The sequence below is a fragment of the Poecilia formosa genome, unplaced genomic scaffold (genome assembly GCF_000485575.1).
Source record: "Poecilia formosa unplaced genomic scaffold, Poecilia_formosa-5.1.2 Scaffold61, whole genome shotgun sequence".
NCBI classification, from domain to species: domain Eukaryota; kingdom Metazoa; phylum Chordata; class Actinopteri; order Cyprinodontiformes; family Poeciliidae; genus Poecilia; species Poecilia formosa.
In genome coordinates this window covers 1,122,621-1,150,264 of record NW_006800000.1, presented here as the reverse complement: position 1 = coordinate 1,150,264, position 27,644 = coordinate 1,122,621, and the positions used below count along the sequence as shown (strand labels likewise).

The window sequence follows — 27,644 nt, the reverse complement described above, 5'->3', positions numbered from 1 at the left end:
GACACAAAAAGAGAAAGCATTTTTCCAGTTTTCAGAAAAGAAAATGCATAATTACCTAAATATATAACATTATTTATTCATCCATCCTTCCATCCATCCATTCATCCATCCATGTATAAATTGCCGGTAAAATCTTCTGGTACGTTAGGATCCAAAGGGCTCTCAAAGTGAACAAACTGCCTCGAACCACTGAATTCTGTCCCTGTTACACATGTATACAAACATACAGAGGCATGGAACTACCTTTTTTTTTTCTCTTTACCTCCATTGCCACAAGCTAAATTCCTCAATTCATTAGAGGAGAAAAACACACAGTCTAACACTCCCATGCATTCATCTGGCAAATGTGGCCTGAGGAATAATGATTTACTGTGGCTCATATTTCACCTGAGTGCACAGGCCAAACAGTTGACTGAAGTGTTGTGGAGAAAATGCTAACTGAGGCATTTTTTTTTTTTTTTTTTTTTCAGTTGTTTTAATACTCTGAAGGTCCACGAACCTAATTTTCCAGCAGACAGCTACAAAACCTCCCTTTATTTTTTTTTTTTTTTTTTTTTGACCGGAGCAACTAGACAGATACAGTTTTGTGCTATTTGCGTATTTTTTTTTCATCTATTTGAGTAGATATAAATGCAATAGATTACATAGATAAAATAAACACACCATGTGGAATCTATAATTCTTTATTAAACATGTTTCTAAGGCGTACGTGAGTTGACGTTTGAGGTGCATCTGCATCCATGAAGAATTACAGCGTATGTGCATGTTTTTGAGGTGAGACTTCTCAACAATGCAGGCTCTGTGTTCACACAGTGGGCTCCTTTCTGGCTGAGCAGCAGTGTGGCCAGCGCAGGTAGGGCCAGCATCAAATCCGTCTCGGCAGCCACCCTGCCCTGCCCTCTGTTCTCCTCCTAAAGAGCTTCCACTTATCTGCCCGCCGCAGGGCTGTCTGCGCGCACCCGACCACTGTCATGTAGAAACCATCCTCAAATTGATTGTGACAGCGCAGTAGCCTTGATTTTTCTGCTTCCGAATTCAAGCTGCCATTGCAACGCTATAGCGTACTGTATTGAGCTTTTTTATTTCCCCTTCCATTCTTTTTTTCTTTTTTTTTTTTTTTTTTTACAAATTCGAATGAACTTATTACAGTTTCACACTGTAATACAGTTGCAGCTACTAATTTCCCTTTAGTTTGTCTACATGCCTGAGCAGAATGTGTGTTTACGTTGTTTTTTTTTTGTTTGTTTGTTTTTAAGTGAGGGCAGTAAGCAGGCACTCAGCAGGGAAACTTAAACAGCTCTGTTGAGTATGGACCTTAAGCCTGGAACAGACGGGGACTTATCTACTACTGAACACTAGATTTGTATACATTTAACACAGCATGTGCCTTATTTATTATAAATGTCCTACTGTGCTCCACGTAATGGGGGGGTAATGTATTTCTATAAATATAAATGTTGCGTCTGAGTATCCACATCTGAACTCTTTTTCGTGGCCTACTTCTTTTCAAGCGCTCGATCCACCTTGCCATCTATTATCATTTTGTGTGGTTTGGAGCCCTTCCAGCCAGCCTCCCTTTTCTTCCTCTGTGGTTTTGTTCAGAAGATTTCATCGTTCCTGCAGATTGACAGCTAAGCTAAGGTATGAAAACAAACAGTTGAAAAGAAATCCGCTACTAATGCTCCCTCACAAACGTTCCTTTGCACGGCCGCACTGATACCAAGCTTCAGAAGCTCGCAAGACAAGGCACATGGAGATTTGAAATCATTAACCCTCAGTAGCACAATCCTACATATCTACCTTAAGCATGGGATCATGTTGCTTGTTTTACACTGACTCTAAATAGCATGAAAACCAGCACTTTATGCAGCGATACACCCACACAACAATAAGCCATAATTATACTTCTGTCATCTCTAAGAGGTAAATAGTTGGGTTAGCAGAGCTCAAAAAGCGATCTCTGATGCTGCTGATACAATTGTCCTGCATTGTTTGTTTACTGTACGTGCGTGTTCACTTCAGCAGAATAAAGCATTTGGGGCATGTTGGAACAAAGCCGTTCTGAAAGAATCTCTCTTTTCTTGAGAAAAGCCTGGGGTCAAATTCTATCACACTATTTGATTTTCTTTTTTTGCTTTGTCTTCTAGGAACTGGACCAAAACAGCTGTTTCCACACCAGCAAGATTCCATTGCACGCTTTTGCAAGAACACAATTATGTGGCTTTCAAGGTTTTGATAGAACATTGTCAGGAGGAAGCTTAAATTTTGCCCTGAATAATAGGCCAAGGAATCACAGAGCGATCTACATAAAAAGATACAAGGCCACTCTGCCACTGGGCACTGTGCTCTCTATTTGCATGTTATCCTTTATTTCCTACTATCTTCTGTTTATTTTAAAACCTACAGGCATGTTTGCCTTTTGTACTCATTTTAACCTAGCAGTTAATGGAACCTGTGATTCATCGTTAACACTTTAGATCTTAATCATAAGGTGTTTTCTGCTTGGTACCTTTGTTTGTGTTTTAATTAGGCAGACCTTGTGCATCTCCAACCCTGGGCTTCTTTTTAATTGCCCGTATTTACATCAGGCAGACATCAAACGCAGAGAGAGAGACATTTGTAAGGGTGAACACAAAGCAGCCCTTTGAAATGTCTACAGTCATATGAAATGGCATGCTAATTAAAAATCTAAGGCTGCCTCTGTGATAGGAGAAGCATTTATATTTGTAACTGTGGTGTATAGACTGTCTCCATAACTCATCAACACACAGAGGCCATAGTGTTTATTATCAGGCTCCCTACCTGTTTCCAGACCACCAAGTAACCTTTCCATTCCCATTCATCAAACAGCACAAATGCCCTGCCTGTAATTTAACACCAAATTTCAAAAGGCTAAATCATTTTAAACATTTTACACCATGCTCTTTGATCTGTCCTGGCATACAGTGCACGAGCACAGGCACAATGAATCTAGTTTACCAAGCCATGATTTACCCTTTAGTTCATTAAGGTTATTGCCAGCAAATATTTAACCATTCCACAGCTGATTTTGCATTTCTCACCAAGTGGACAAAATGTAATTTATTAAAGCTAAGCAACAGCCTTACGTTTCCATTTCCCATGTGCATATTACCTGAGGAAGTCCTTTTAGATTTGGAAAGTTAGACTAATTTACTTTCATTAGATATTTCAAAAATACATATGAAACAAAACAATTACATAAAAGAAAAAAAAAAGACTTTTTTCTCACTGGCATTAACTGGTTTTAGGTCAGTTAGAATTTCCATAATTATTTATATTTGCTAGAAAGTGTTTCTAGTTCTTTCTGATATGTTCATGTTAATTGATCTGAGATAAATTGTGGCACATCTGTGGATGTACTTTAAAGTCACATCTCAAACATAATTCTTGCTTGGTTGGCATCATTAAAAATTATAAGAAATCTGCCAAGGCACAAGGAAAAGATTTGTCGACCTCCATAAAAAAATGTTGAACACGATTAAATAATTTATTTTGGGAAATAAGTGTTTTGCTTTTTATATATTGCTAATAGAACAGTTGTCACAATTTATCTTAAAGATTCCAAAACAGTTCAAATTTCATTAAATGATCAGTTTATCTGCCATAAATAAGGTCAGTTAAAAATAAGAAAAAAAAAACATGCTATTTATAGGGCAATATATAAATTTTGTCTAGTGTGAAATATAAAAAAAAAGCTGCAAAGCTTGAAATTGATAACCATGCAATCATATTATATTTGCAACTGATTAATTAGACCTATGGAGATAGTACTACTACTACCATTAATAATAATAATGATAGTAATGTGACCTAAATTTATTGCTTAGAAAAATAAAATTAAACAAAAAAAAATGTGGTTCACAGAAACTCACTGGCAGGAGCCAGTGACAGCCTGGTGCTATCACCCAGCTGGTTTTCAGCTTTCCTGTTCAACATAAACATGCCTGCGTTCAGTAACAGTCAGTGCTAAGGAGTAAGCAGGAGCCCTGCCCATCCTCAGCCCACCTTCAGCTCACCCTGTCATAAACAGAAATTTTGGGGGAGTGCTTGGCTGCTCTGCTGCGGTGCTCCCAGCACGCCGTACAGGGCGTTCACGGTTAATAGTCGAGACATTCCACTGTAACACGAGTTCAGCGAGGAGAAGGCTGTTCGGGTCTCCGTACCGTCTACTCTCCTCTCCTATCTGACTGTCGTCTCTTTTCCTTTCAGCTTAGCCGTGCTCTGTTTACATGAAACACACTTTGGCGTTCAACAGTTAGAGGAATTGCACAAAACCTCTATACAAACCAGAGCAGAGTAAGAAGGGCTCTTTTTTTTTTTTTTATTTTTTTGTTTTTGGGGTAGGTGTGCAGTGTTTGGGGGTAACGCTGAAGCGCTGACGATCAGATTTTTGCAATGGGCCGGAAATTTTAAGGAAGCCTACAAAATAGGCTAGAGTTGTGCATCTGAACTAAAAGTAAGGGAGAAGAGGCATCAGTGATGAAGGCAGCCAAGAGCCTTAGTTTCATTTCTGTTATAAGCGACAGTATTTTTATCCCTCAAACCTTTTTATAATTTGCCACATGACAACCACATCTTTTTATGTCGGTTGTTGTATTCTGATAAAACAGAATACCATAAGAAAGCTGAATAGATAGCTTTGCTTTGGTGATTCCTACCTTTAACTTCTGCCAGTAACTCACTGGTGTTGAGCCTGTCCATCTTCTCTTTCCAGTCTTTAGAAAGAAGTTTCTCCATGCATGAAGATTCTGAAACAAAAAGAAAAGAGAGCATTTGAAAACCATTTTCAGCATTTGTGATTTGGACATATAAGTGGATATCGACAATAGACGGACGGATATAGGACATAGCTTCTGCTTTACACCTCCGTGGATGCTATAAATCTATTCTCCTAACCGTAAAGTCAAGGTATGAGATGAAATAATGGTGTTTTATTTGATGGGAAACATTAAAAGGACTGCAGCTGCCTGTTAAAAGACGAGCCAAGGGTGGAGCGAGGAGGGAACACGGCATTGTGGTGATAGCGTAAGGGCAGAGACGCACATTAAGTGGGAGGCAAGGAGTGAGACTGGGTACGTCCAAACGTTCACATAGCTGCCAATGATGAAAACAATTAACATTTGTCCAGGACACAATGAATCAGAGGAGGAATGGCTGCAATCTGCCATGCTGTCGCTGGCGGAGCTGATAAAGAACATACTGGGCTGCCTGACCCAGGCCTCCACCATCTCTGCACTGTACCGGGTTCAGCCTGTTCCCATCAAATACCAGCAGCACAAGCAAGGCTCCATCCCTCCACTTGGAGCCACTCCTTCGACAAACTTAAGAGTTAGACTCTATGCAAGTCCAGTATGCCATTATATTAAGAATTATTTTCCAAGTATGAACAATTCATGTCAGGCGAACATTTTATTTATTTTTAATTTTTTTTTTTTGAGGATGCTTCGTAACTGACGTGTTTTCAGTTTTGTAACTGTAAAGTACTTCTGAGTCTAAAAAGACTCCACAACCCTTTAAGATGTCAATTATTTGTGAAGTAATGTGAATAATACAGGATATATTGCATAAAACATGAGGAAAATTTTTGAAATACTTCATTATAGTCTTGATTTTTTTGTCAGAAAAAACAAAAACAAACATTTTACCAGGTGTGTGTGAAATTCCCCGCGCCCCTTCCCCAAATTTTTTTTGTTCAGCACAAAATCCCGAACCAAAAGCAGTAAGAAAGCTAAATCAGGGGAATTTCACATGCAATATACAGGACTCTTCTGGTCTACCATTATCATTCTTGACATCAAACACAGGGAAGATTTATTCAGTTGAGGATGTGTACAATTGTTGTTTCCTTTTATCTGTCTGTTACATTTCTTGCCCGCTTCCACAAAGCAAACAGTCTTGGTTCCGTCTGACAAACACGCAGACTTCAGAGGAACGGGGAGTAACAGGGGGTCAGCAGTTCTCGTGACCTTGTTTAAGGATGACTTTTCGGGAGATCAAGCAGAGTCGCCGTTTTGTTTGATTGTCCACTTCCTCCATGTATGATGGGGGTCAATGGGACATCTTCAAGTCAGGGTCATTATAACATTACTTCTGCTTTATTGACTTTCCAATTCCCAACTCACAGTTTGTCCCCTTGACCCTGGGGGAGGGAGGGAGGAAAGCCTATGTGTTCTGTGTGTGTTAACTCCCAGCGTGGCACAGAGATCACAGATCTTAAAACAGGGGTTAAGGGCAGCGGGAGTAGCAAAGATCAGCCCTTCTTCCCTGCCCGTCACCCCTGGGTGAGACAGCTTCCTCTCCCAGAACAACAAACTCCCTCGAACACAGACAGAACCATAACAGAGCTTGACTCCCCCCCAAAACAAAAGAAAAATCATATTTTTCAAGCTGTATAAAGAAGAATTAAACAAACATATCAGGCATGTGTTGTATACACACACATGCTCCCTCTCTATGCACACACACTCTCATAACAGATGCTTCTCCAGCACTTGATCATTAAGGAATGCACCAACAGTTGGAGATAATACGGTGCCAGCTCCCATTCTACTCCAGTCCTCCCCCTCCCTGCTTCCTCCCTCCCGGGAGAACCGCCGCTCCCTCGCTCCCTACATCCCCTTCGCTGGACCAGACTCGACCTGTCAAGTCCTCCAATGCGAGAGACCACAGCTGGAATGCACTGCTGTCCTCCCTGAGCTTCCACCTGAGCGAGGTGAATAATGACTCCCAGATTAGTCCACAAAATAACTCTCAAAACACCTTTCACCGTCCGACTAGGTGCAGACAAAAACAGGAAACCAAAAAAGGGGTTTGGAAAAAACAGAACAACTTTTGCGCAAGCATGCTTACAAAAAAAAAAAAAGAAAAAAAAAAGTGAGTCAGAAGTCTGGCTTTTTTCAAATTGTTCTTGCACAGCCTATTTTCCTGCAAGAATTCAGATTAATAGAGGGAAAGTTATTTCAGTTGTTAAAATGCATGTCTCTTTTCTCAGGAGAAATCAGTGATGCCAATGGAAATACTGTTCAATAGCAACATAATTATTACTGTCAAATTCTGACAGAGAACGTCAGACGTTGATCCACACTGGGTTTGACAGAGAACAACAGCTTATGTCAGATAATACCATCACATCTGACTCCTGAGCAAATATCATTATTTTTGACAGGTTTTCTTGATCTTCCTAAAGTTTTAAGTGAAATTTCAAAGTAGGACATCGCAATCTGAGGAATTAGCTCAAACAACAGAAGAGTCCAGCGAGTTTATTTTTATTTTCCTATGGGGGCTATTAAATCTCTCACACCCCCACCCGTTCCATTTTTTCCCCTCCCTCTCTCAAGATAAAACACTCTGTGGCTGGGGAGCAGGTCATTCAGCTGGGATGAGAATGGAATGAAAACAATAGGCCTTATCAGACTCTTATTTACATTTTCCCAGCGTCCCTGCAGTAGACAGCTTGGCTTGTCACCAAGCCCAGATCGCCCCACTGGACCTCGACCAACTTCCTCCAGCCCCAGCTATTCCAACGGTCCCTGCGGACCCTCGCCTGGCATGGACCCCCTCCGCTCTGCAGCTAGTGCAGATAGCAACATACAAGACAAAACTACTGGAGTGTCTGTCCAAGACATGTTCCCATTGAGAGAGGAATGGCTTCTGGAGTCCTAAGCCTGTCTGGGTCTCATTGTCTCCTCACTGGGGCCAGTGCTATGTAACTGGAAAAATGCCCTGAACCCTTTTTTTTTATTGAGTTTCCAAATGGCACTCAGAAGAAAGTGAATAGCAGTCCCTGATGTAACACTGCCAAATTCAGTATGCTCGCCTCCTATCAGAGGTGCCATCTCTGGTATACAACGTTCCTATGCAGGCACTCTGTGATCTTGCCGATGTGGGTGAACAGACTCTGCAACTTAGACACCTAACGCTGAGATAAGTTGGCAAGATTAGACTATTTCTCCCATTTTTTTAAACTGTATTCCAAACAAAGGTAATGAACCTCATAAATCTTAACAATGGAATGCTTCTGAGTTGATGTGTGACATAAACACACCTTTTCAAACCTGGCAGCTCATGGACTCCTTATTTCACGGTTACTGTAAGCCAGAAAGCAAAGCTACAGCTAGTGGTTAGTTGGAGTCTTTTCTATAATTCTTCAGAACAAATACTGGTAAAGTAGTTGCCCATTGCATATCGATTTCTGTCTCATCCTACATCTGCTCACAGTTTTGTCTCTTAGACGTCATTAATTTTAACTTGATATAAAGTCATGCCAAAGAAACAGTCACATGTCAGTGTCTAATCTCTTTTGTTTATCTCTAGAATAGAAAGTAATTTAACTATATACAAATATCAAAGTTGAACATTGGTTTAATCATTAAACACAAATATATTAAGAAAACTTGTATCGCAAATGAGAAAAAGGTTAAGACACCTTGGTTATGAATAAGTAGCCTTTCCTCTAGTCTTTACTGAAAGTACTTGAGAAGTGACATTTTGAGATCTTGCGGTCTGCTATCAAGGTGAATTGTCATGAATGGCCAGAACTGGTTATGAAAACAGTCATTTTGAATGTCTTCCACCTATACACTATATTCCACACAAAGGGATTGTCAGTTTTAGATTCCTCCAATACTTCTCTGATTCTCTTACCAGATTCAAAAGCTGCCGCAAATGTTCACTCTCACTTCAACAGTCAGGAGCGCATCAAACTAGGTATGTGAGATTTTAAACAGGGTAAAGCTCCATTTAAATCCTGACTAGTAAGGTAATCATGTGCATGTCATGTGACAGTAGTTGCCATTAGCCTTTGTATGTAGAAAAAGATTTGGAGATGTACTGTTTTTTTTTTTTTGTTTTTTTTATAGATTTTACAGGTATTTTCTTCAGTTTTTATTATTTATTTATTTTTACTTGAATATGCTTGTATTGTTCAATTTGATGTTAAATAGTCATATGCCCAAATTTATGAGAAAAGACACAGGTCTATTTTTTGACGTGGCTGTCAATCTGTTTTCATTAACATGAAAGAAAGACAATTTTTTTTTTTTTTTTTTTTTTTTTTTTCCAAAATCAAGAGCAAGTTGTTTGGAAATGTTGATGAGTAAGAAGTGAAGATAGAACTAAGTCCTTTGGTATGTCATGTTTTTACATGATCAGAATAAAAACTAGTCAAATTTCAAACTGGGGAATGCATCAAAATGGCAAATAGTCCCAAATTAAATTTAATCTGTGATTTCAAATTAAAATCTATAGCAAAAATTAATTAAGCGCTACATTTTAAATAATTATGTGGACTGAACTGGACCTATGAAGTACAGTTTCTCTGTTTGTGCACTTGGGCTACTGAAACGTTCCAGCATTGCTTTTTGCCATTTTCACTTATCAATACTTTCAATCTCTTAAAGCTTTAGTAAATCTGTTGATGCAACACAAACACACCATCGTGTTTCCAATGACCATAACCACCTCAAAGCATCAAAAAAAGGAAAGAAAATGGTTTGTTGCAACATGCAGCGCAGGGTGTTTTATTGCTCTTGGTTGTCAGCAATGAAAGCGTTTCCACAGACTGCCACCACATTCTGAGCGTCTCTGTGTTCTCTTGGGAGAAAGATGATACTTGTGTTTGAGTGTTTGTTGTGTTGAAAAGCCATTGGCAGAGAAAAGAGAGCTATCTGAGAGAGTCAACTTAGCCATAAGTCATGGATAAGAGACTGAAAGACTCCCCCTTCACCATTGGCCTTGTACAGTATATCAGTTGTCACAGCCTCAAGGGAAAACGTGTAATTAAGAAATCAATGATCAGCTGACACCGACAATAAAAATAACTTCCTCTCACAATGAAGCAGATTGGACAGCAAGCGAAACGGGGGAGCAATTTGCATTAGGAGAAACGTAGGGAAGGGAATTAGAATTAAATAGAAAGTATTTGTTGCAATTTGCGCATGTCGCTGTCAATTCAAACAATTAAAACAGAAAATGAAAGAAAAGGAAATTTTAAATCAGAGTCACAAAATATATTTGTTGAAACAATGCAATTTATGCTTACCCAATTAAATATTGGGAAATATTTGATATATGTTCTGTGATATCACTATTTATGCGCAGCATACGTGTCCATGTGTTGGTAACAATTCTGGTTGTACACATGCAAAGAAATCATTCTAAATAAGTCAAAATTTAACATTATGTAAAAAAGGGGGTATTACAAAGGCAAAAAAGGTCCATTTTACTGCACACATGAAGAAATTGCAAAAGCAAATAGAGTGATATAGTTAAAATCCCCTGCTATATCTCTTGACCTGATCTGGTTTAAAAAATATATAAAAAACTTAAACCTATGATTGGTTTTGACATAAGTCTCCATTTCTGAAGAGAGAACATATTGAAGTTCATTTAAAGTTTGTGGCAAAACAATTGAACAAGTGAATGAGCGGGAGAAAATAGTCAGATGACACCAACATCGTTCTCTGCAATAACAGTTGAGGACGTTTGGAGAAGGACCTGCACATCACAACCAAAACACCATGCCAGCTGTGAAGAATGGAAGTGGCAACACCATGACGTGGGGCTGTTTGTTTCAGCAATGTGAAAAATGGAAATCTTCATACAATTAAAGGAAAGATGAATGGTAAATGTACTGGGTCTTGATAAAAATCTGATGAAGAAATAAGGATTGATTTTAAAATTATCCCATATGCACAGCCTAGGAAACTGTCAGTTTCTTTCTGATGAAGTAAAATTGTTTGAATAATCTGGTCCATCACTCAACTTGAATCAAATTAAAAAATCTCTTTCTCTTTCCCTCTCTCTTTCTTACTTTTCCTGAAATGTTACTGATCCTTCTTAACACCTTTTGCAAGTCTAAGTCCACTTTACTGCACATGACTTAATTTATGGAGTAATTTGTTTTGATGTCTTTGTGTGTGAATTATTTGGGCTGCTATTGACACGCAGTGTATACTTTACGTCAACAGAAATGTTGAGATGTTATACTTATTTTTGACACTACTTACTAATATTTAAAAGGAAAAATACACAATTTAATTTATTTAAATGTTATATGGTTAATAAATTAGCATGATTAGCCTAACTCTAATTACTTGCAGATCCTAACCCATTTTTATCAAAATTAAACCAACAATTTTAATTCTTACATTTGGTCACATGTACATAGCTTTCAGGCATTAACAAAACCATCCCAAAATTAAAGTAAAAAAATAAAATAAAACAGTCGGTCTCTTAGTGAGACAATGACAGGTTAACTTCTGATTCCTCATCCAATCTGAGCTCCGAGGGAAACAAATCAAAAGTCGAGATTGATAAAAAAAAAAAAAAAAAGAAGAAGAAGAAAACGAAAGAAAATGACTGTGACACACTCCAAGGAGTCCTTTGAATATCTTAATCACAGGCACACTAAAAACAAGACCCCGTCATCAAACCAAATAAAACATAATAATTACAAGAGGCAGGCAGGGAAGTGAAATCCTGAGAGAAAACATGTTTTTGTCATTCAGCCGGTAGTCCCCGAGACAACAGCTGTTGGATGCTGCAAATACTCCTGAAGTCTCCATAATCACGCTGTTATTGAAGTGAGGACAAAAAGGGCACTAATTGCATGGGAGCAATCGGAACGCAATAGGTTACACAGCCGGGTGATGCCGCACAATACGAACTCTAAAGAGGGAGCTTCAGATAGGGGAGAGGGGAGAAAAAAAATTTAGAGCATAACACAGCGCTGTCGCTCATTTTTAGGCAATTACCTTTGCTCGTTGTCAACAGTTGTAATAACCTCCTCCATTTCCAAGAGACTTCTTTGGGGCAGTTAAATAATTCCAGCTTTTTTTTTTTTTTTTTTTTTTACGTGTAATTACCGGTGCTGGCATGCATAAATAAGGAAGTCCAGCTTTTTTGCTTTGGTGTCACTGTACAAGCAGAGCGCCTGCACCTGGCGGAGGGCTTTCTTTAACTGACACCTAATCATTATTCCACTTGGTGAACATTTCTGTTAGTCACCTTTAGTCTGTCCTGTCTGGTCGTGTAAACAGTGTCTAAAAATGCGCTGCAGTTAAGACGTGCTTCATCAGAGAGGGAACATGTTCCCTCTGTTACAGCTTTCCTGATGTTCGTCACTGCTAGGTCCAACCTTCTTTCCTGTATCTGAGCCAAAATCAGTTGTTAGCCTCTTAAACGGGTTAGGGGTCAGCAAAAGATTGTCCTTTTTTTTTTTTCTAAGTCGGAGGTCCTTTCATAAACAAGCATTTGAGGCTTTGGGAAAGCTTTGCTGAAGGCTAAGATTGGATTAATAGTTAAGTACAAAGTAGTTTGGACTTTAAATACTTAGTCTGTTTCTTTCATGATTGGAAACATTTGCTTCTAGTGGATATTTATTTTATTCTACTTTTTTTTTTTTTATAGTTGCCTCTATTTCTTTGTTGATGTATTTAAGTGGTGGATACAAAGTGAACTGAAGAGTTTGACACAGCTACACGCAGATGTGGCCTGAGATTGTTTAAGATCCGAGGCAGGATTTACTTGAGGTCCTTTCTCTGCCTAATCATTTTTGCATTCTTTATTTGACACAAATTGTTTTTCAGATAATTGATGAATCAAAAATTTATTGAAATGTATGTACTTTTCTTCACAAGCAGACCAGTAAATAAAGATTATTTAAAATTAAATGCTAACTTTAATCATTTATTTATTTATTGCCTTGTTCCTTTATTGATAGTCAGTAGATAAGGATATGCCTCATTTTTCTCTTCTTTTTATGCAAGTTGTTAACTTGAAGAACTTTACGATATGGAAATATTTTTGAGTTGCTTGTTCTGACTTTAACATCTTAGTGAAAAACAAAAGTCCAAGTTTCTATTTTTAATAAATAGAAAAAATATAAAGTGTTTTTACAACAATATATTTAAATGAGAAGAATTGCACTATTTAACATTACAGTCAAAAAACATTTAAGTATACTAAAAAAACAACAACATTTTAATCTTTTTTATCTCAAACAGAATGAATACGTTTAAGTTTGCTAACCGGGAGGTAAACTAAAACATTTAGCTAAAAAGAAGATTTAAAAGGAGTTGCATCACATTCTTGTCGGTGACAATAAAATCCGAGATCATAATAATAGTTATTTCTCTCTGATCTATTTACAAACAGTAACAGCTAGCAGGAAAAGTTTTGCTATCTCAGAGCCGAGCAACAACAATCTGCTAATGCATCAGGCCGGCCCAAAGTGGAACTATTTTCTGCAAAAACAAATACAGTAGGAATGAACAAATAATTTTTTTAAGGGTCATAGATTTTATGCAAGGGTAAGCGAACTGGCTTCCATGTGAAGAAACTTTTCCCGTCCCCCTCGCCTCGATCTTCACTGACCAACATGTTAATCCTACAGGGTTGACCTGTCCGTTGCGAGACGCCGTCTGTGCACACAGCACCCTGACCTTTCTAAATAGGACACGTGTCCATCAAGCATATATGAATTAAGCATCCCCTAGAGGCTTCACCTCCTGAGCCAAGCAGCATGTGACCTCTCCCAATCCATTTTACTGCGGCACTCTGTGGCAATCAGCCTTGAATTATTAAAGTGAGCAGTGAGCAATGATCAATTCATTGCGGCCCTTGCTCGCAGGCTGCCCCGCTGTACTTCAGCAGAAATGACATTGAGAACACTTGAGTATGCTTCCAGACAATGCACATAAATGTGAAATATGTCAGACCCAATATGTCAATAATCATAACTGTACAGGCCGAGGCCATGTCCAGGCTAATCCCACTGAAATGCTGCTAGATGACGGTGCTATAAGCCGGTTCCAGTGCTGCGGGTCCTTACAGTGGCTTTCTGAGAAGAAAGAATGAACAAGCAGGTGATCTTAAGGCATCTTCTTCTAGCAGGGAAACTTATGTTTCTTTCTTTTAGCATAACTATTCTTTGAATACCTTTAAATGTCAACAAGCTGCTGCCTCACATCACTTGAAAAGAGAGGAATTGTAAGGTAGGAAGCTGGATACAGGTGATAGTAGTGCAAAAAAAAAAAAGAACCTCACTCAATCAAAACTTTGTGAGCAGAAGACGAGGAGCCAAGATAAACCAGTACTCAGAGCCCCCAAAACTGCAATCTCCCCTTAAGCCGGAGAGTGGCAGCTGGCAGAACAGCTGGTGAATAGGATTAATGTCAGAAGAATGAAATAAAACTCAACATATGTCCGAGCCTGAGGTGTTGGGACTGTGCGTGATTGTGCCCCCGATGGATGCCATGTGTGCAGCTGGAAGGAGCTGCTGTGCTGCTCTGCTTTCTAACCTGCAAGGTCACTTTTAAGAACTAGGATCATTAAATGCTTGGATGACAAAATGAACTTTCCAGTCCCTGATCCCTCTGCTTCTTCTTCTTTTTTTTTTAAGTTTCTGTTTGGGTTGCAAAACAGTTATTTTAAATCTAAAATGAAAGGAAGAGTTATTGTGATTAAAGTGAGGCAGAGCAAATGTGATTACTGTTAGTAAAATACAATTTCTTATTTTTTTAAGAAAGATGATACCTATGACATATTGCTATTTTTTTAACATGGCCATTATTATGCAAATATGCTACTGAAACTGAAAGACGAGTGTGTTTAGTTTACTAGAAAGGAAAAGTAGACATTACCCCTGGATTTTAAGCCGATGCTGATGAGGGGGATCAGCACTTCACGAGTAGAAACATGTCGACTCAATTTTAATTTATAATTTCCATTTGATGTTAGCAATCATTACAGTCCGCGCACTGTAATAAATGATAATAATTTCCCGCAAAAATTTAATTACTGGGTACCTTGCATTGGGGAGATTTTTTTAGGGGGGGTACCCAGCAATTTAACTGTCAGACATAAAGTTGCCTGCTAATCAATGCTCGAAAACATTCACATTTATTCATCTATGTTAAATTAATAGACGTGCAAAGAAAATGGGGAGCACTGTGATCATAGCAGTTCAGTGTGAATTAGTAAATTAATGGGTGTCTGACTCCACAAGGACAAAAAGAGACTAATAGGATCCACATGAATGCATCACAGTTTGTAGGGAAGCCAAGTGTCTGCTTTACACACTGAAACTTTATTTTAGGAACTCTGGACAGCCACCATGCAAGACTGAGCCTTATAATAAAGCTTTTTCATTTTATTTTATTTTTTTCTTTTAATGTCATGATTACGGAACATGTTATGATACTTAAAACTGCAAATGTGTTGAATTTTCTGCAGCTCTTGTAATTTAGTATTATTTTCTCATTAAACAACAATTTTGTGGAAAAAAAAGTTGCATAATTAAAGTTGTTTACTGAATTACTCATCTGAATGTGTTTACTAAAATGCCAGACTTTAGGATCTACACATAATGTGAACTGGACCAGAACCCCATGGGTCACTTTTTCTTTTTTTTTGTTTTTTTTAGCTTACATTGGTTGCTTTTGAAAGAAAAAGTATGAATGTATGCAACAGCCAAATAATATTTAAATTACATTGAAGTCCATGTTGTTTATATTTATCAACATTTTTGATTAAAAAAAAAAAAACAATGAAAAAACTGTGACAAAAACCTTAAAATAAATACATGTGTTATTCCAGAAGTATTGTATGGTAACAAAAGAAAATTACACATTTAAATTTGTAATTTGTAATATGCTCAAATCAATTTGAGCATATTTATTCAGTGGAGGGAGAGACCCCTCACTGAGATTTTTTTTTTTTTAACAAAATCGCTATTTCTAAAATTCTCTTTAAAACAAACTGAAGTCATTTTTAATTGCATATTTCACTTTTATGGCAATCCGTCTGTCTGTGTTCCTAAAAATAATGCATAACTACCGTTTTCTTTGGAGGAAGATTTGACACCGCAAAGGTCATTCTTAAAACATGTAACAAGATTTTAAAAAAAGGCATCAAGCAAATAAAACAGATGCATATTGATCTTCAGTCAAAACATGACAACAAGAAAAAAATAGATTGTTTTCCAAATTTTCTCAAATCTGAAGTCAGAGTAACTTCAGATTTGAAGTGCTAAACAACTGAAACTGTGACAAAGAAGGCTGGATTAACACTCTAAAGACCTCCATTTACTTACCCTCAACTACATGTTTCAATGTGCTCTTGTTCAAGTCCAGAGACAATACAAGCTGTATTTTTTTTTCCTTTTCTTTTCAATCATGCCTATTCCCTTCCTGTGGGATACAGAGTCATATGGGCTGCAACCTGCTGGGCAAAGATGGAGAAATGTGCTTCTCTTGAGAGACTGAGCTCATTGGTCCAGCTCACAACAGGGGAGCAAACAGCACTGGCTTTGTTGGGCAACGTGCCACCCACCCAGAAATAACATGTCAAAAAAAAAAAAAAAAAAAAGAACGAAGCAAGAGGGAGGAAGATGAGTGGGCCAGTAAACAGTGCGTGGAGCGGTAAAACAATTGCAGTTTTGTCATGAAAGACAAACAAAAAGTTCTGCTTCGATAAATCATTCATTCTTGTTTGACATCAAGATGAACTTACTGACCTCCCTCCTGAGCAATTGGCAGTAGAGCAACATCTTGCATCTTAAACTGCCGGTCGGTGCAATCTCGAAAATTACACTGGAGGTTGAGCTTAAGAGTGATGATATTCATCTTACGATTATTATGGTTGGCACCCACACTTTGCAACGCAATAAAACAGAGTTCTGCTAATTTCTTCTGACATTTTCATCACACCTCCTCATGCTTGTAATGTTATTGAACAAGTGGGGTTGAGGGGGGGGGGGGCGAAACATAGAGGAGGAAAAAAACGTGTGTTTTATCAGAGCTGATTAAACAGTCTCTTTGTTCAAGAGACGGCTCATTAAAGTTTGCTGGAAGACATTCTCCCGCTCGCCTGTTTTCTGTGACAAATAACAATGCAAATATGTTAATGGGCTGCATCTGCACAACTTGTCATGTCTGCTTCTATCAAAGCAGGATCAATCTGCCGGATGGCTGACGTACCTTTGACTCGCAGACTGAGTCAGAAATGTGCTGTGAAATCATTAGAGGGCCACAGAGGCTGTCTGTGCCCAGAGTGTGAATTACACTCACACTATTTTGATCCTTGGTCAGATGACACTATTTCTTTTGTCAAGATATGTGTAGAGAATGCTTGGGAGCAGAATGCCACGGCTAGGACAGTGATACTTACTTGGCATACAGCGGGATGCAGAGAGCAACCCTGCAGCGGGCTCACATACACACACATGCAGCAGGACACATGTCTTCTCCTCATCCCGTTGTGGAATACCCTGTTCTTTCTATTTCTGACTGCCTCAGTACCCCCTGCCCCCCCTGACCAACACCACCACTCTTCCCACTTTGTGCAATTTGTCTGCGTATGACCCTCCTCGTGTTTCATACGACGGCAAAACAAGGGTGTTATCTCCCACTTCCAGCCTATATGGTCTAAAGGCAAATATAGAAGCATTAATAGCTTCTGCCTTAGTACGTGTCAGCACTGCTCACTCTCTGTCTCTCCAAAAATACTCTCAGAGCTGTCGCTGATTTAATCATTTGATTATTCGCATGTAGCAAGAAGGTGAAGCTAACGTTTTGTTTTTAATTTAAACAAACAAAAAAAAGAACTTCATAATGCATTAGGAAGCAATGTCGCATTGCTTCCTGTCTTTCTATCCCATTCAATAAATATGCATAAGACGAGCTATACCTACAGCCGACGTGCGGATTTGTGAGTATACAAAGACAAGCGAGCCTCTGTGTAACCCTGGCTGTGATTTGTCTCTCAGAGACACTCGTTTCCTCCCATCAAGGGGTTTCTGTGCGACTTGTAAACCAAGATCACAATGGGAGTTTTGTGCTACGTGGGTGCAGGGGGACACACAACAGCTGAAACCCGGGGAAGATGGCCCCTGGAATGCTCAGCAGCAGTTGCTACTGTTGACTAATCGGAATATGAGAAGTGGGGAAGGTGATCTTGAATGCAAAGAATGGCACATTGAAGAAGCAGCTGCTTGTTTTGTCATCTGAACGACCAAGACAGCAGAAAGGGTTCCCGTTTTGAAACGGGCAACAAAATCTGCTCCTTAGCTTGTGTAAAGTAAAACCTTTGCTGGCCTCCATCACCCCACGGGAACAGGCCTGTGTTATGTGACAGCTCTGTTTTGGAACAGATAGTAAATACATAATTCAGCAGTGGACCGGGCTCTCTGCTCTGACTATTCCCCTCATGCAGCCACTCCATTTAGCAGTGGGCTCTGATCTCAGCCTGGCACTAGAGCAACTTTGTCACTGGAGGGTAAAAAAAAAAAAAGAAAAAACGGTGGGAGACAAAATTCATAGGAAGAGGAACAATTTTGATCTGGGCCAGATAAGGACAAAAAGATGATAGGGTGGAAGACCGGGAGAAGAAAAAAAAAACAGGAAAAAAAGAAAGAAGACAAAATAAAGAGATGAAGGAAGAGGAATGAAAAGCGGGGAGGAGTAAAAGGTCCATGTGTCAGATTTGTGAAAGTTCACATGTCAGGCTGGCAGGCAGCCCACGGCATACAGCCGAAAAATCTATTTAACGTCTGCCTCACAGGGCGACAAGAGGGTTGATTGGCAGAGAGCGGAGAGCCACTTTTGATCATGTGTCCTAACAAGCGATTCCAGCTCGTGTCTCTTCAGCCTGAACAGATCTGCATTACCTATTCAAACAAAAGTGACAGACCAGAGAGCTGCTCCACTGAGCTGCTGCACCATGCCACAGGCCAAGAGAGATCACACACACACAGGAAGGCCCCCACTGGCACTTGCAGGACATTCAAGCCTGAACACACACTCACTCGCACACGCAGATACAGAAAAATGGTCAACTCAATCAAATACGTTATGAAATTAAGAGGCCGGCTCAAATTTACGAACAGAGACAACAGATTATTTAAAAAAACAAAATGCTTGACGTAGGAGAGATGCTTGACAGATGTCTGGCTTCTGCATCTGTCCTGACACAAAGGTCCTGGGCTGGTGCTGTCCGGAAGGCTGCAGCAGTAAGAGGGAGTGGAGAGCAATGTGTGAAGAATCAGCAGGCAAGGAAATGGATTTCCAGCCCTGATTGCATATGCATGGAGTCAGAGGCTCGTACTCACATCATTATAACAAAGATTCCTATTAATTAGGTGGGATAAAGGAGAACCAGATGACATGGCAGCTGCTGAAGAGACGAGAGGGGAGAGGGGCGGGAACGAAAAGAGGAGCAGGGAGAAAGCTCCTCAATCTCTTTTGAAAAAGGGGGAAAAACAAATTTATGTGACAGAATGTGTAACACAAGTTACATGCAAGGAAACTTATAGAACATGAAAAAAAAAAAAAAAAAATCCCACAACCCTTTTGAGCACTGCATTTAAAGCAAGTAAATGTGCAAGAAATAGATCTGTTGACACCGTCAGCACCTGCAACCAATTTCCAGCGAGCCTCCATGTAGAGTCAGCAGGAGCCCTGACACCGAGGGGGAACGGTGTAACAACAGAGTCAAGAGTTCATCAGCGCTAATCAGACCACAAGCCTTAGAGCTGATCCCATTCTCTACCGCAGCTCTCACCCATCCCAGAATCTCATTACATGGCATGTTGTAATAGCGGATAATGACCTGGGGCTACTCACACAATGCAGATCACTCCCCCACACTCAACCTACTGCACAGTCATTATACAGTGATAATACACAGTCTCGCCGGGGGGATTACACTTACAAATAGAGAAGACAGGTCTAAGTGGTGACTTGGAACCAAACACAGTTCAAATATATAAATCCTGTGCCCAAGCACAATTAGTCCGCTGGCACACCCTGCTGCGCTGCTTTTTGTCACAAGCGACAGTCGGGTTACCTGCCGCTGTAATAGGGGAACTCTTTTTTTTCCCAGCAACCATTAAATATCCTTCAGCCTGAGATTAAAAAGCAAGCGGCTGCAGTTTGCCTGGTGCTTTGACTCCCCTTTGCTGAGTTAATTAGCCGTGACTGTGTCAAAGGGTTTCAGGTGTTGATTATTCTGCAAGAGCACCTACAATATCTAAATAGCTGGCCTAAACCAGGGATGCGATTTTAAATAGAGCATCTTTTTTCTTCTTCTTCTTTATCGGAAACATTGGCATATATCCAGATTTCTTGTCCTGTATTTTTCTTGAATTGCAGCACATGGAAATGCAGTTATTCTGCAGAGAATGGGTGTATTATTATACTGTAAGTATAGATTATGTGGGAAAAATCTCCTTTCTTAAATGTCCCCAGGCTACCACTGCTCACTGCTCAACTTTCTCAACAACTGCCTTGAAACGTTGCCAGATCACTGTCATTTATCACAGCCCAGGTACGGTAAACAACAAGAAGTAGTCATTTATTATGTTCAGATCTTCCAAGTTTGGAATATTTGATGAGGTATTGTTCCCAAGTTTTCTTCTACCGTCGTAAAATAATGTCCCAAAATCTTTTTTTTATTTTTTTATGTTAGTGCCTTTATTTCTCATATTTTAAAAATGTAACCACCTTGTTGTAAATTCACTTTGATTATTCAAAAAGGGATGCATGTTACCCAGGTATGTACACTTGAGAGGCACATCAAGAACACAGCAGCTAATCCGGGAGAGTTTCATTTGATCAGTACAGGGATTGTTCTTGCTGAATTTTAGCCAATTATAGACGTTTCTCTGATTTGTTCTTAAGTTGTTTTTTTTCTTTCTTTCTTTAATCTATTCATTATAATTCTTGTCAGCTGTATGCCAACCAATAAAGAAAATGTACTTTCTCTGACTTGGTCCAAGCAAGCATTTTTCTTAATAATAAAAGATTACACAAGATATGCTCGATGCTAGGTGTGCGGTCAAGTCGATATCCCCCAGATAACGCTCCCTAAAAGCTGGAACAGGAGCCTCAAGCAGGGTTACCCGTCCTTGTCTTTGGGACAATCATAAAGACTCAACACACAAGGATTTCTGTTGACTTACACAGTATTGATTCATACTTTAGTGCATTATATAAAACTGTTCTAACTGCACGTGAATCAAAGCAAGGTCACCTTGGGTTTTTATAATGGTAGCTATTTTTTCTTTTTACCATAATACTTAATTCTGACATTTTTAACTCTTGACAAGTGCTGTCTGGAGGCTTATCCATAAATAATGCATTTACAATACCTAGTAAATAAACATGGGGCACAATCGTTAGCCCTGCTGGCAACTGGGCCTAATAGAGCTTTTACAGCAAAGGTGACTATTCAGCTAAATGCAGTGCTCACTGCTGGGAGGACATTTTCATTCATTAGCACAGTCACAAGCACTTAAAGCACTTTAAGGGATTCAAGATGGAGAGTAAAGATAGAAGGATGGAGAGGGTGAAAGGGTAAAAATATATAGAGATGGAGGAATGGAGGAATTACACCTATAATATTGAGCAATGTCTCTATTGTTGCAGGGTTTATTAGGCATTGTGGTGAATCAGGAAATGAGCCTCATAATGTTGTTAAAGGAAGCCATGATGGTAATGGAAGACATCAGAAATATCACTGTCCATTAATAATATAGGCCGTTCCATGTCTGCTTGTTCTTGCCTAAAGGTCAGTTTGGTTTTTAATTAACAATAATAGCATTAAGGCCTAATTTAATTTTGCAGTATTGTCTCAAGAAGATAATGTGTGTTATTTATAACAAGTTACATATAAAAAGTAAAAAAAAATAAATAAATAAATCACAAAAATCACAGGAAGATCTGGTAATATAGTTCAACTTGCTCAGAATGTCTGAAAGAAGTTCAATCTAAGCTTTAGTTGGTTTCTACATTACTTTAATTGGGTTTTCGAATTTGTTAGTAGGATTATTACAAGGAGAATGTATCCTTTTCTCCACTTTAGGTCACTGTGGTTATCTCCACAGAACCATCTTGACCTACCCAAAAAATAAATAAATAAATAAATAAATAAATAAATAAAAATCAAACAGAGGAAGAACAGTAGCAGATGGTGAAGAGTCTCTGAGGGCCTCTGTGAATCCTGATCAGACAAGCACTGAGCAGCAGAATGAGACACAACAGTTGAAATGCTTAAAAAAGTGTTATATTCATCGTCTTTTCTTGCTTATGACACATTAGACACATCAACAAGAGATCGTTCCTCTATGTCCTTTAATTGGTTAATCCAGCTCTTTTCATTTCCAATAGTGTCCCTCTCCATAGACAAAGACACAAGATTATGATATCTCCAAGGTTGCTGTTAACTTCTTTGGGAGGCAGTTTGTAAGAGTCTGCCTCCCACCATTTTACAGTAATCACTGATCATCACCACAGAAGCTTCCTCGAGGGCTCTCGAGAACAGAGCAACTCTCAGTTCTCTCGGCACGGGGATGGCATGCCGAACTTCGTATGGCTCTTGTCTTCTGCTGGGTTCCCTGCACGGAAACTAATTTGCCTTAACAAGGGAGTGTATTTTGGTGCCCGAGATACAGGGAGCATGAGGCAGACCACGGTGCTATTATCAACAGGAGATTCAAACAGCTGTATGGCAGTCCGAAGCATCCTCTCCTCTCCGCGCTAACATACGGCCCTGGATTACAGGCTGCACTTGACCATTTAAATTACTGCAACAACCAGCCTTCAGCAGATGGGGCTCATTTCCATAATGTCCACTGTTGCCACCGAGAGCACTGATGATGCCGTCGCGAAAAATCCTTCCACAAATAACAAAACAGTCATTAAATTCAAACTACACTTGGAAAAAAGTAATATTAGCACCATATATTAGATGCACAGAACTATTATTGCGATATATAAATTATGGTGTAGTGCCATACTTGGATTAACTTTAGATCCAAGTCTTTGCTCAATATGTATAGGATCTATAGTAAACGTGTAAACAAGGTAAATTAATCTAATATAATACCTTATATTCATTTTCTTTACTTCCTCGCCAATTTCTTTGGATTATCAGTAAAAAGTGTCTAAACTTTCTGATCAAATTTAAATATTAAAGTATGAATTTAAAAATATAATATATTTAATAATACATTTTTTTGTTTTTGACACCCTGACATTTTTGTCAGCATTTGATCCAATTATAAACTGGATATTCCTTAATTGTTCAGTGTGACATTATGCTACAGAAATGGAATATTAATTTATTTTATTTTATTTTATTTTTAATGTCAAGTGCTGATCATTTTTCGGTAGCCACATATTAAAAACACACACAAGCTTTCCATATGGGAATATGCATTGAAAGAAAAATCTGCCATCAAAATGACAAGTATTCGACGATGAGTCGCTGAAGTTGCACATGGTCATTCGAATCAATTTTGAGAAGCAATACGTTAAATTTCAGCAAGTAAATTGTGTTTATTTTTTTCCCTGTGGAGCCCAGGCTGGTTGCGCTGTCTGATAATATCTAAATAACAACACAAACAATCAGTCATCGGAGGGTGTGGCGGCATAATTATCTGGTGAGAGGTCTGTGATGCTCTGTTACAAAGATCGCCACATGCATACTTAAAAAAAGAAGTGGCAAATTATTTTTAGGCTAACAGAGGTCTAATTTATTCGTCTGATGAAGTGCTTAAGCTAAGAGCTCCCCAGACACTAAATGAGACACATGCGTTCCCAAGGGGGTTTAACATTTGATTGGATGTAGTTATATTACTACAGCCTTAATTAAGAAGGGGGATGTGTTTCAGAAGCTCTTTCAAATATTTGTTTTTCCGCCATACTCTTGATAGACTCCAGGCTGTAGGAGGGAGAGCCAAGAAGGGTGTAACGGGCGGAGATACGACAGAGAACTAACTATCTTATTACAGGAGAGGATTTCTTGTTCTAGCTGTCACTGCTTGCTTTGAAAAGAAAAAGGAAAAAAAAAAAAAGAAAAAGATGAACTAATTAGTCACATTAATCGGGTGCGATCTTTGTAAAGGTCCTGGGCTATTTGAGAGAAGTTACCTTTCATGTATGCTCAGAGCGAAAAGTGTTCTGTGTAGCAAAAATAAAAAAAAGAGGTAATGTTCCTGGCATCAGGTCCGCACTCTGAGTTTTATAGTCAAAGAGTTTTTCTTGGCATGAAAGAGGACCACACTTATGCCGAGGTGTGCTGCCACACAGTCTTTGTCATATTGGAAGAGGTTCAGAACAAAGTGGAAATACTGTAGCGTCATTGATCCCGACCTGTGTGAGCCTGAGTAAGTGTGTGAGGCGGAGAGGAAAAAGAGAGCGGAGGCAGACAGTCGGTGAATATTTGGAAGGAGTGGGATTAGATGGTAGGAACAAGGCCTTCCTGGACTCTCGCTCCAAATCACACTCACACGGGGAGACATACCATCTTGCTCTGTCTTTGTCATCTCCTCCAGCTTCTTCTGCTTCAGCGAGTCCACAACGTCTGCCAGGCTTCCTTTGCGGCGCTCCGGAGTCCCGAATGCTGATCCGCTCAGCATGTCACTCCGCTCCCGGGCCCCCTCCTCAGGTTTGTGTGGAGAAGTGGAATTGTTCCGGAAGGAGTACAGGGAACATACTTTATTGCTGTCAGGTTCCTATAAGACAAAAAAAAAAAAAAAACGTCAGGAGAGGAGGTAAGAGGAAGGATGTGTGTTTAATGATAAGCCTGTTGAGCTACTGTCATAGCTTTTTGAGCTTTTAGACTGTTTTTTTTTTTCTTTTTCATTCAAATGTCGTGATTGCGGGAGGTATTTGAGCTTTGGAATGATTTGGCCACATCAAATGGCTCAACTCTGGCTTTTATGCACGAGCTTCTGTATTTTCAACAGCGCAATCTATTCTGGTAAATAAGACGTGACAAGTGAAAAATTGAGATGAAATGATGAGGTACCTTTTCATCGTGCCAATCCATAATCTGTTAAGGCTTTACTATTCATCTGCACTATCTATACAGTGAAACCTTCAAACTAAATTGCTGTTTGAGTGCATTTGTGTAAAGATGACTGCCGTGTAATTTGCTCATTTTCTAGAAAAGGACTATTCTTAGCTGAGTGCCTGAAGCATTCGTAAATCTGCATCCTGTCTCGGGGCTGTTGTTGTTTTTCTGTCCCACCTGTGTATGGTTTAGTATTTAACCAGGGGTTCCATCTCTGGCTGACTGGCTGACTGCTCCCTGTGCACAAACAGAGACACGAAGAAAAGGGGGGAAAGAATGGGGGAGAATACTTTGGGAGTGCGTAAGTCGGCACACAGACCTGCGTTTGAGGCCTGCGTTTGACAGAAGGTAGTGTTAATTATGGCTTCTGGAGTCTGAGAAAGCAGAAGGTAGCTGTGCAGCCAGAAGTTGGAGCCTTTAACGGGGGAACAGTTATCTCTGATTTAAACTTTGGCCCGCGTGCCGAAGAGAATAAACACAGCAGACATCTGTATCAAACACATGCTGCACATTTATCATAGAAAGTGTGATAACATGGGATGTTACAGCTGTTACTGAAGGATGCAACATTGAAAGCCAGACAATCCCAAATAAAGACGGTCAGGAATGCAGAAAAATAGGCCATTATGTGCCAAAATCTCATCCCTATGTGGTATGTCGAGCAGAGGAGCACAGGGCGGTTTGGTACCAAGCGGCAGAGTGGCACGGCCGTGGCACAGCACCTCCCAGGGCTGAGCTGAATGCCTACGCGGCCTAGCAGAGACAGTGGAGAGCGCTTGAGAGGAGTGGAGAAGTGCTGGGTTAATCAGCTGGCATGGGTTCAGGGCACAGCCCACACAGACGCATGGCACTGCAATGGAGCCAGGTAATCAGCAAAGGCAACTCTCGTCCCTTCCACCTCAAGGCTTCACCTCATGCTCTCGCTGTCGCTCTGTTTTACCCTTCTCCTGTTTTGCTCATTTTGTCTCATGCTGTTTTTTTTTTGTTTTTTTTGTCTTTTTATTCTCGTATTTCTTAGTTTAATCCTCAAACAATAAAGACGTAACAATAAAAGTGTCAGAATAAGGGGAAAGAAATTGCGAGGAGGTTTTATAACCGGGAACTAAAATGTATTCTTACCTTGAATAACCTCTGCGGATGATTTTTAAGTTCACTCCCTTAATATATTACAGAATAATGCCCAAGTTGTCCAAAATAAACAAAATCTGCAAAGCTGTATCCAACATCTATCAAAGACCGAAGACTCCCCATATAATGTTACGATCCGTACCCCTTTTTCTATTCTTTCTTCTTACCTCAACACAGGAAGCACTACTGCTTCAGTGCTCCTGTGTTTCTGTATTGTCTCTCCTCTGACCTAACAAAATTTGAGTCTGTCTCAGTGGATGGTCGCTCATGCAGAGCCAGGTTCTGCTGCAGGTTTCTTAGAGTTAAAAGGAAGTTTTTTTTTCTCTTCATTGTCACCACATGCTAGCACGGGACAACAGATTGCTGTGAAGTCGACCGCATCGTGCAGTTGGGAGAGCTTCCATAGATGAGCAACTTTATACCACTGGCATATACAACATCAACTGACTAGTGAAATTACAATGAACTTGCTCTGTGTGAAGCTGTGTACCTGGATTGTGTTGGCATGAACTGAAATAATCTGAAGAGAACTCGAACTCTGTTTTCTGAAGATTCAAAGGGTTCAAAAACTATGGCATTTAACAGTAAATTATATGACATTTTCTGACAGATGAATTTTATATGAACTAAACCATTTTTTGTAGTTGCCCGTCAACAGCTAATCATCTCTCCTGTCCTCTTCACTTGCAACCATCACGACGCTATGTCCGCTACAGGACCTGTTCATGTACGTGTTGTGCTGCATTGCTGTGGAGGGTCTCAGCAGCCGGATGCAGAGTTACTTCAGAGACCCACTGGTACAGACAACCACCTGCCTCCTGCATCTATAGCTCACAAGCGTATCTGCTCTTCCTTGCTCTGCTCACATCAAAACTGCTCTACGTTTAGAATGCACATGGTCCCCCGGGGCCTTGCTGTTTTCTTGCTGCGGGTCTCCGAAAAGACATCTTTTTTTAGCAGCAACAAAAACCAAAGCATGCAAATTGGGGTAGAAAAGTATACCTTTCCTTTACACCTTGTCTGACTTCATTCTGTAAGCCAACATTCAGAAGAGAGTGTGGGATCATCTGTTTGACCCCCAAATAGTGACTCATAGTGTGGTGTTTTTTAAGTATTCCCTTTTGAAGACGGCAGCTCTAAAGGTTCTATGGCATTAAGGAACCATAAGGCTGGTAAAATGAAGGATAAAGCTTCTTTGTGCAAGCTAGAAACAATGAAAGTCTGATCATTTTGTATTTGAATACCTCAGGGAGGGCATAAGCACATCGTGTTCACTAATAGGCATTTTTTTTTTTGTTCTCTTTTGCAAGGCTTTCCTTTTATGCTTAAATTCCCACCACAAAGGCATCGAAACTAGAAGTAAAAAGACTTTAAACACTTTTTGAGACACATAGAAAACTTACTTTTCACTTCTAAAAATTCACTGGGTCTTTTGAGGCACTCAGGTATGAGATCTTTCTCTTATTATTTCTAAAGGGAATGTCTTTGTGATTTCACACTTCAACATATCAGTGGATTTCAGTGCAAACACTGTTTATTGCTATTCATTTTTAACATTGCCAGAAGCTAAAGGTGATTCTTTATTTTTTTTCCAACTATTTTATCCATACAAAGGATTTTTGTTTTTTTGTTTGTTTTTT

At 39.5% G+C, this 27,644-nt stretch overlaps 1 protein-coding gene across 2 annotated transcripts in view; it reads right to left on the bottom strand.

Annotated features, from left to right (window-relative positions):
* Window positions 1-27,644, bottom strand: part of LOC103139440 (SRY-box transcription factor 6) — a 94,688-nt gene that overhangs the window by 66,686 nt on the left and 358 nt on the right. For both annotated transcript variants that reach the window (XM_007554063.2, XM_016672470.1), the window contains exons 2-3: window positions 24,325-24,535; window positions 4,680-4,769 (exon numbers count right to left, since the gene is read on the bottom strand). In XM_007554063.2, coding sequence (XP_007554125.2) covers window positions 4,680-4,769; window positions 24,325-24,535 — 301 coding nt within the window. The remainder of the gene's footprint in view (window positions 1-4,679; window positions 4,770-24,324; window positions 24,536-27,644) is intronic.